Raw genomic sequence first — 9823 nt, 5'->3', positions numbered from 1 at the left:
CTATCAGCCCAAATGTGGAAAATTCACATTAAATAGTGTGCTTTTTCTATGCACCCCTTCATAAAATTTTACAAGGGTAAGATCATTTTGACTCTGTCATATGGCTTAGCCGTGATAAATAGTCTGCAGTCAAGATTTAGATAAATTGAAAGGCCTTTTATGGAAGAAATCATTACACCTCCCACCTTGTCTATTTCAATAATTTGTGCAGAAATGGTCTCGCAATCTCTTCACTTTATTAGTGCCTATAAAAAAAAATGTATGATACTCAACAAAATACAAAATCCTCCCAATACATTCTTGTACGAGGACCTACGAGAAATCAATTTGAATAATTGTTTGCTCTCAGATTGTCTTATCTATCTAGACATAATTCATTAAAGTTCTGAGGAACTAATGAGTAATCCCAATAAGGTAAAGCTGAAAATATCCCAATCGGATTGGTCCGAGCAACATGGCACTTTAAGGAAATACAAGGTTCATATACACAAGCCCATAATAAGGAAACCTAACATTCTTTACCACATACTTACATTTTCGTTTCAATATCTTATGTACACTTGACACCATGCGTTCTCGCAGAGGCATTCCTTGACTTAATTGGACTTGTCGCCCCTACAACCTCCCCAAGGTTCTTGAAATCTGGAAACATCTTATTTTAGAATGTGAGGAACTTATCTACTCAGACAGCATTGGTTAGAACAGTTTGTTTTTGATACTTTTAATAATGAAATGTTGTGGGAGTCTTTTTGGCAGGTAACCGCAAATCAATCATCTTTGCTCTTATTAGAGTAATTAAATCAGTGTATGCTATGTTGGGTGAGACTTTAATTATGAATGACTAGTTCAATTGGAATCGTTATCTGACTACCTTGAATGAATTTGATTATCATATGGATACTATAATTTCTATTGTCTTCCTTTTTCCCTTTTCTATTTCTTCTTTTCCTTCTATAATCCTTGAGAGATCTACCTTGCCATACTGCTTGGAAAAAATGTATTTGAGTTATTTAGATGCTTGACATATTATGTAATTGTATGTGTAAAGTTTTATAAACTAATTTTCAATGAAAACAAAATAGCTTTTTATATAGAAAACACTACACATTAAATTGTCTTGTCGAAATACACAAAGTATCATTATTACATGCATCAAGGGTACTAATATTATCGCCCTTTAAAGAGTAGAATAATTAGTAAACCCCAGAGGAAGAAGGAGGTTATGATCAGCATGAAGCCACTTTGCTATTTTAACATGATTCAGATGTGTGGCATGCAAACTGCAGGTACAGCTCTGCAATAGGCACTCATCTTGCTGACCTATTTGTCTTCCCTGCAATGTAGTTTGGTTCTGATTCAAGACCATCTACCGTTCATTAATAGCATGGCAATCACAAAGGAGCAAGCATGGTTAACAGCATTCAAAAGTAAAGACCAATCAAAAACAGATTAGGAAGGCTGGTACGGTAAAAGAAGTCTTGTGGCACCAAGTCTCGATTCAATTTATGGTGGAGATAACATTTCCAGTGGCAGCCAGTGTCACAACAGATAGAGAAGAATAGAGGAAGGGCGCTAACTTCCAGTTACCAGCCGAAATTACACTGAAGGCTCAGGCTCCTAGTTGCACCCTCCTAAATCGGTGGCAGAACTGAATTGCTTCAGCAATAGGGACCCATTTGGGAACGTGTTCCAAGATCTTGTTTGGTCCAGGACTTGGGAGTGCTGACACAGCCCACTAAAAGAATTAAAAGGTGTCAACCTCAAGCCATGCCGAAATGCTTCTGTGACTGTTTCCTCTCATGACCAATGCCCTTGCTTGGAGAAACAAAAACATCAAAAGGACACCTCTCAGTGAAAACAGCATGCCAGCTTCTTCCAGTTGTGATGTGATAAAGGGTGTCTGAGAAACACGTAGGTGGGGAAATTGGGACATGTGGAGGTGGGCGGCGGTGGCATGGTGATCTGTAGTTGACACTGTTGAAGTTTCTTTTCCATTGTCAGCAACCAAGTGCACAAGATCCGGATTTTGAAACACTAAAAGAGCACACACTTCACACATCTCATCTGTGGTCTGATAACGTAAGGCCACGTGTTAGCATTAAAAACAGTAACATTAAATAATTGCACTTTGTAGCTCTAGGAAATAATTCCTTAAATGCAAAAATATTTAAATCTTGAGCTATTTGGGGAGAGCAAGTTAAAATGTACAATATTAAAAAAAATATACATTTGAACTCGATCAAATTTCATTTTTCCATTTTCACCCAATGAGTCTTTTATCTCGGAGTGATTTTTATCTTATACGGATAGGGGGCCAAAGTTAAGCCAAATCTTCCTTCCATCGCTGGTTTTTCCGAGTCATCAGCCAAGGCAAAAGAGAAGCTCTGCAAGAGATTCACAAACATCAAGAATAGTTCCATTTTGGCCAGCTGTTCCCCCATGCACACTCGACGACCTGGAAAAGACAAATATATATATTATGTATTTCTTGACATAAGCACACAATGCAGTCAGGTATGGGTTCACGTTTTCAAACACAAAAGACTGCATTCACGTTGGTCCAACCAGAGCCCTTTGTTTATTTCTTGAGAAAGATGGTGCTTCTGTACCACTTCATTCCTACACAACATTCTCTGGTGACCAGAGTGCACCTATTTTCGTCATGTAATCCTTTTTGCCCAGAAACATCTGAAATCGATAAAAGAGTGGACGCCATTTGTGCCACAGCGGTCCACGATGCCTGCCGCTAAAGCATTATGAATAATTGAAGATGTGGGTTGAGACCATAAAAGCAAGTTAACAATTTGTGATCTGCATTACAGAAACTTTGCACCAGGGCCAACATTGCAGTGGCGCAAAAATGCATTGCTGCAATTCATTTTTCGAGTGGCACAACTATTCCCCACTGTTAAGAATTACACCAAATTAGTGAAATATAGGTCACAGCTTTAAAGGCACCCATAGTTCATTAGATGCAAACTCAAAGTGAATATATTGGCATTACTTGTAAGAAGCAGAATAAAAAAGAATTATCGGCTATTGTTACTCAAATAGTACTTTTTTATGGATTTCCTCAAGGAGAAGAGGATCACTTTTGTACAGATGCGTAGGTAGTTGATTATACAGCATATTTCTTTTGTGTTTTTAATCTTAATCTGAGAAGCACAAGAGTTGCAAGAGGGGGGGCAGTGTTGGAGGGTAGTGATCGCTTTATGAGTCACAAGGAAACGCGAACAAATTGCTTGTCAGGGGAGCATTCCAGAATGTAGCCAGATGTAGTGAGAGCAGGTTCATAAAAAATGGGCCTGTGCAGCGTTCCACCACTACAACACTTTCGATTCAGCGTGTTTTGGGAAGTCCACCCTACTCATCCAGCGGGCTAACAGCAAAGGTGCATTGTACTGAGGCTGTCTAATCATGTGCCATAGTGCAACCCATGTCTACCCACCCCTTGCGCAGTCAATAAGCACAGAAACCGATTTGGTTAAAAAAAGGCACAAGTTTTATGTAACAAAGTACATGCTAAGAAGGTAACTTGCAGGTTGTCAACTATGGAGACTGAGGTATGCGGTTATACATTTAGCAAAAACACAAAAATGTGATGGGACAAGGCCAGTGTCTATATTCTCCCAACCCCCATGCCGACTGCAACAAATAGAACAACTCCTCCATCTGCTCAGTGTGGCCAGATGATCTCTAGTTTGGAGTTGCCAATAGAGGGCATCTCAACAGAACATGGTATAGAATCTCACCGTACCATGGGGCAATCTTAGGTGCGCCAGTTTGTCCAATACCATTTACCATTTTTGTAGCAATAAAGCCGGTCAACTTGCAACTGCCACAACCTTGCAGAAGGTTCCTCGCACTTCAATGAAGGTGTCCACCTTATTCCTTAGGAAAATCCCACCTTTTCTTGAGCAGTTTGTAACCTTTGTAGCCATAGATCATTACCTACACCTGACAAGTGTATCCAGTACTGTAAGAAGTATCCCAATTGCCAGTCAACTATCACAGCGTGCCTCCAAAACCAAACCATGCCTTTTTGAACTTTTCCATTGTTGCCTTTGCCTTCTACTGTGATTTATCTATTGCTTGTGCAAAAACTGCCTCATGACACTTCTCTCAGACCATCCTATGTGTCTCAGGATCCTCAATAGTAAAAGGTTGACGAGGCTAGAAAGCATAGCTGGAGCAATTTGCCTCGGTCCACTGATGTCAAATCATTATCTCACACATATTGGGCTACGCAGCTGCTGTTGTTTTGATAGCTTCTTTGGCGAAAACCTGTCAAAAAGGGCCAAACACAGGCCATGTTTTTTTCCGCACCACTCATGTTGTTCGGGCTAAATCCTTTGTCCCAACCACCTTCCCTTGCGCTCATCACCATTGGTTGTTATAAAGAAAAAGAAAAGTCCCATAATTCTTACTATCAGATATTCTGAGAAAAAAATGTTTGTTTTAAATAATTATTCATACATTGGCTACGTTTACGTCTATACAACAGTAAGTGGCACTTGCAGATCCCCAAACTAATACCTCCTGATATCAGAATGTGTCTAGGCCCCCTTTCTATGTGTGTCTGATGTACCCGTCCATCCGACATGGATTTGCACAAGTGGTTACTGCGGAGGAAGCCCCTGCTAACAGGGTCCCCATTTTATTTAATAAATCAGTGCATTATACAGAGCAGAAAACACCTGAAGGGTCGATAAGTAACCAGACACCACATTTTAGTAACCACTTCACTAAGACAACTATTGTACTAGAGCTAGCCCACTCACCTCACAGAAGGACAGCAGGGAATTACAAAAACTCGGGTACATATCTTAATTGGGTGTCCTTGGCCAGGGACTTACTAGCCCATTAAGCGGTTCTGTGAGAACCTGTAGAGTTCAAATACACCCTGTACGGATTTTGGACGAGCCACTATTTAACCTTGTTGTTACTGTGTGAGACTATGCAACACTTATCTGTTTGGTATTAGGTAACCCAGCTTTTGGTATAGGTCTGTACTACACACGTTGGTAGTGTGACTGAGCAGCCAGGCCTGTCTCAAGAGGGGTACATGTGAGCTGTACAATTGAAATTCGTAAATACAAGTAGCCAAGTAACACACTCAAGGTTTCAGTTATGGATATTTATTTATTATCAGTTTTATATAAGCATTATTTCAAAAGGCAATTTGTTGTAACAATTCAAAGACACTTTAAAATTACTTCTCAGAGTCAAAGCCAGTGCATAATCTTTGGATATGCTTCATACACTACTCCCACACTCTAAGGTGACTTCAATCACAAAGATACTATTTGCATTAATATATCACACCAATATACTTTTGTAGACTTGTAGAAAGGAAAGGGTTAGAGAAGTAAAAAGGCTAGAACAATTTCTCAGCAATTGTGAGGACTACTGAATCCTCCAATGAAGTCTAGATAAGTCTTTCCCAGCAGTACCAGTACACAACAAGCTACCACCTACGAGGGGCAAACAATATCAAAGTCAATGGATTTAGAAGAGTTCTTTTAGGGAGCCAGGACAGCCAAAGTCATTTGGACACAGTCTATGTATCTGATGCACTTCTTGGACAAAAGTCTTGCACAAAGTTAGAGAGTTCAGCAAAATCACTTGTAGGGTCACAAGCTGTTAAACTTGTGAGAAGGGAGTTGAAATCAACTCGAAAAAGGTAAGCCAATGCAATTCCCCAGTGAGAAAAGCGTGGTTAAAGGCAATAAGGTAAGTACCCCAAACCTAAACAGTACCTCTGGTTAGAAGAAGAGTGGTCGAGCTGGATTCTGTCTTGCTACAGCGGTGCAGACCCTGGTTCCTGAGCCTCAGTCATGGGGACAAGAGGGAGGACGTCTGGAGGACTCCTGCTGCAGTACTTGGGAGGTGGTTGGCAGCTACAGGCTCTTTTCGGTTCAGCTGCACTTTGCGGTTTCAGCGCTTAGCAAACAGCACTGATACAGATCTCGGACACCAGTTGGACTTCCTTCACTTTCTCAGTCCTGCACTCTGGTGAGGGGACTCTGGATCTGGAGGTCCTGCTTCTGGAGTGTCCATAGGAGGCTCCTGGAGCTTCTAGCCAGATTCGTTCCGCGGCAGATGTTGCTCTCAACTACGGACACTCAACCCCTGGCATTGGGCTCCCGTGGCAATAGAGGCACAGTAAATCGGGGATGGTGGTCCAGTGGAGTTTGTCTCAGCGTTAGTTGGTCCCACTAACCCAAGGGGAGAAGTCGTTCCATTCTGAGCTTCTCTGTCGAGGTGAAAAAGGAGGTCAGCACAGCAGCAGGGCTTCACCGGGCAATTGAAAGGTCCAACAGGTTGCAGCAAGCTTTGTTCATGGTTTCTTCATCTGGTGTTTCTGCCAGTGGTCGACTATGCCTCTAGTCCCAAGTCCTCGCTTTTTAAGCAGGTTTCTCCCATTCATGCACAGTCTAGGCTGTCAATCACACAGCAGGGTGCCAGCCAATCAGGACTAGTTGCATTCAGGCATTCCTAGACACAAAGGACAGGGGAGTTTCGGGACCCTCCCTTACATCCGGTCCTTCCAGACACACTGGATCCAGGGGTGGACTTGAGGGCTGAAGCCTGCCAAAGGCAAGACAAACAAAGGGCTCAAACCTGTCTCAACCTGTCAAAGACCTCACAAACAGAAAATGGAAAAAAAGTAGATTGGCCATTTTGACAAAATGGTCACCCATGGGTGCTGTACTGCAGCTGAGGGTTCAGCCTGTGGTAGAAATGCACAATGGTAGGAAAAAGTAAACCACTTCCACCAGCCATTTAAAGTAGTGAGGGTAACATAGAAATGTTAGATGAGAATGTAGGATAAGGGGCTACTAAGTAACCCCCCCCCCCAGCACTCCACATAAAATGGTGTGTGCTGGACCCACAAAGAGAAAAAGTCAATTTCACTTTACACTTCTTGGGAACGGTAGTTCACCCAAGAAAAGGTATTTAAACCTTAAGAGAAATCTAAAGTATTTCCCAGTGACACTGCACTGAAGGTGCTGTGTGTCACCATGCAGCCTCCAAAAACAGTGAAAACACAAAATCCAAATCAGGTAAAAGCACATGAGAGAGTGAGAAAAAGGTCTCATTCACTCCAGGGTTAAAATTAAAAAGTCCTAAGTCCAGCAAAAGAGCTGGCGTTCTCTAAGGTTGAAGGGAATTAGCACAGAAATGAAAATTCTCCCTAACAAACCTTTCCTTATTATTCATCTGCTCTTATCTTGATTGGAAATAGATATTATGGGACAATTGTGCCCCACCAAGGAGGGGAACTGATAGATACTAGCAGTCGTGGATTACGCCAAAATACCACTCAACAGATCTTAACGTTTTTGGTCCCATATTTTTTCTAGGATGGTGGTCCAAAATGGATATAGACTAACCAGAGCTCAACTTTCAGGACACCCGATGAGGTGCAGACACGTTTGCAAATGAAAACCCTCATCTCCAGACGCCCAAAGCCAGCACCCAGCTATTTTCCTTTCAGGAATCCACCTGAAGGTCTCCCAAGCAGCAGCCTTTGTAGACCAGAAAGACTCCCCTAGGCCGGCCTGCTGACTACCTGGAGCTGCCAGAAGAGCCACAACAAAAAGCCAACCAAGGATTAGCAAGCATCCTCATCTCTTGAAACTTGTGGCCTCATTTGAGGTTGGTGCTTTGTGTAGCACCTGGCCCAAATTGGGCCTGGCTAATGAGAGCTATATGGTTTGTCCACAGAGGGAAATCAATACATACAGATACAGAAACCAGGATGGGATAGTATTTTATTTATTGTTAATGTGTTTGTGTGGTTAATTATGGAACCTTAACCAAAAGTGATGGGTGGATAGTTTTGAATTCATCTGAATCGCTGGCACTGCTCTGGGCAACCTTCCACATGACTGTTTTTTTAGCCCATCTGTACCACTGCAAAAGGGGTCCAGTCATATGCAAATCAGTCAGGTACTGTCGCCAATTGGAGCAGCCCAGCCTAAATTGCTAGGACAGGTCCCCTCAGCATGGAAACAAGCAACCCCAGACATGTTTCAGGCCACACGTGGGTCCCGAGCCTGCTGGGCCTAGAGACCCAAGCTACTCCTCACTGATGACACCTAACAAGGGGAATGCTTGTGGTCTCGTCCAGAAGGGTTGTGACCTAGCAGTTTGGGTGGGACTGCCCCTTTTGGGGTGGGACCAAGTCCGATTTGCAAATGGTCTTTCCCCTTCTTTAATGGCTTGGCAGGTGAAAAACGATGGTCTGGAGGGTTGCCTATGGTTATGATTTATTCAAAATCTTCTAGCCATCAACTTTTCGTTTTGCGTTATTTATGGAACTTACCTGTTGTGTTGGAGAGGACTAAACCATTCAACCCACCATGTGGCTGGATGAAATGTTAGAGAAGGAAAAAGAAAATAAAATGGACATAACATCTCCTGCCAAGGAGTGGACTGGGCAGGGGAGTTCATGTTAAAGAAGAAAAACGTTGGGAATAACGGTTTTGGTGGAAGTTGAGAGAAGGAGTATGAGGAAGCACCTACATTCCCTTGAGGCTGTGGCCTCAAACAACCCCCTGGAGCTTAAGTGAATGTAAAGCCGGGCCATGTTGTCAGAAACAGCTCAGCTAATCAATGGGCTCCAGGCTGCATGCCCAGTGCAGCCCAAGCATCACAGAGCCAGCCTCCAAGACAGCCTGTCGGATTGCCATGCCGTGAAGGCCCAGAAGAAAAACCCTGGGCTGCATGTGCAGAGCGCCCCCAGAGAACATTGGGCCACCAAACACCGAGCCAGAATGGACGGGCCCTGGAGAAAAACACACCCCAGGACCTTGTGGAGGCCCAACGCAATGCTAGCCCAGTATCAGGTGGGCAGGGAAGTGTAGTGGGTAAGCCATGAGCGGCGTTACGGCCTGGGTGAGAAGTTCTCGAGACTGTACCAGAGCATGATGAAAAATGTGAAGGCTCGTGCACGCTTGTGCCGCACACACACCCAAGGGTTGGGCTCTTCCCTCTGAACTCCTCGGCAGGATTTTTCTGTAGGTACCAGACCGTGATTGCGGCCTCCCCATGGGAACAGGATGCTGTTGGAAGAAGAAAAAACATGTGCTGGGGCGCAGTGGTGGGTGTGGCGGCCCCACAGGGTACAGCGATGCCACGACAAAAGAATGAGGTGTGTGTGCATCAGGCCCCCAGGGTACAGGCCCACCGTGAGACAGTTGGAAACTGCACAGGCCATGCAGCAGCGATTGCGCTACCCCATGTTGTAAACGGGGCCAAGTAAATGAAAAGAACTGTGCATGAGGGGCAGCCTAGCCCCTGGGAGAGCAGCCCAAGGTGCTGGCTCTGCCATGCAATGGCAGTGTGTCAGCCCAAGATCAACCAAAGTGCCATTAAGGTGTGACTTGCTGCTGCAGTCACACCCTTTTATATAATCATGAAAATGCATACAGCTGTCATGTATTTACTTGTATAGATTTATTCATGGGTATAGTTATTTATGTATTTATTTAAATAGATCTAGGTCACTGGAGAGATAAAGTACCATGGTGTAATGGGGTTGGTTGACTCGGCGTCCTGCCAGAGGCCACCTGGGGGAAGGTGCTACCCACAGGGGGCAACCCATGGGCCCTATTCCTGGGTGGGTAGCACCCGGAAAGTTAGGAGTAATTTCCGAATGTCCCCCCTAAGCGCCCCTCCATGATCCCAATCAGGGAGGCTGGGCAGTCTAAGCTGCCCCTAGAGAGTAACTCTTGCCAGGGTAAGGAAGGGGCATTTAGATATTTAAAGTTTACAAGGTTCAGTTTGGTTTATGGTTATGTCAAAATAAAAAAGA

The 9823-nt window shown here is 43.7% G+C and overlaps 1 protein-coding gene across 2 annotated transcripts in view; it reads right to left on the bottom strand.

Moving 5' to 3' along the window:
• Window positions 1-214: 214 nt before the first annotated feature.
• CYP2U1 (cytochrome P450 family 2 subfamily U member 1) overlaps window positions 215-9823 on the bottom strand; it is a 515971-nt gene continuing 506362 nt past the window's right edge. Inside the window, exon 5 of one of the 2 annotated variants that reach the window (XM_069630862.1) lies at window positions 215-2455. In XM_069630862.1, coding sequence (XP_069486963.1) covers window positions 2277-2455 — 179 coding nt within the window. In that variant the 3' untranslated portion in view covers window positions 215-2276. The remainder of the gene's footprint in view (window positions 2456-9823) is intronic. The other variant, XM_069630863.1, reaches the window with a different exon arrangement.

Source organism: Ambystoma mexicanum, chromosome 6q, assembly GCF_040938575.1.
Source record: "Ambystoma mexicanum isolate Mex_15411 chromosome 6q, UKY_AmexF1_1, whole genome shotgun sequence".
Lineage (NCBI taxonomy): Eukaryota > Metazoa > Chordata > Amphibia > Caudata > Ambystomatidae > Ambystoma > Ambystoma mexicanum.
Note: the sequence above shows the minus strand (reverse complement) of the source record. Positions and strands in the feature narration are given on the sequence as shown.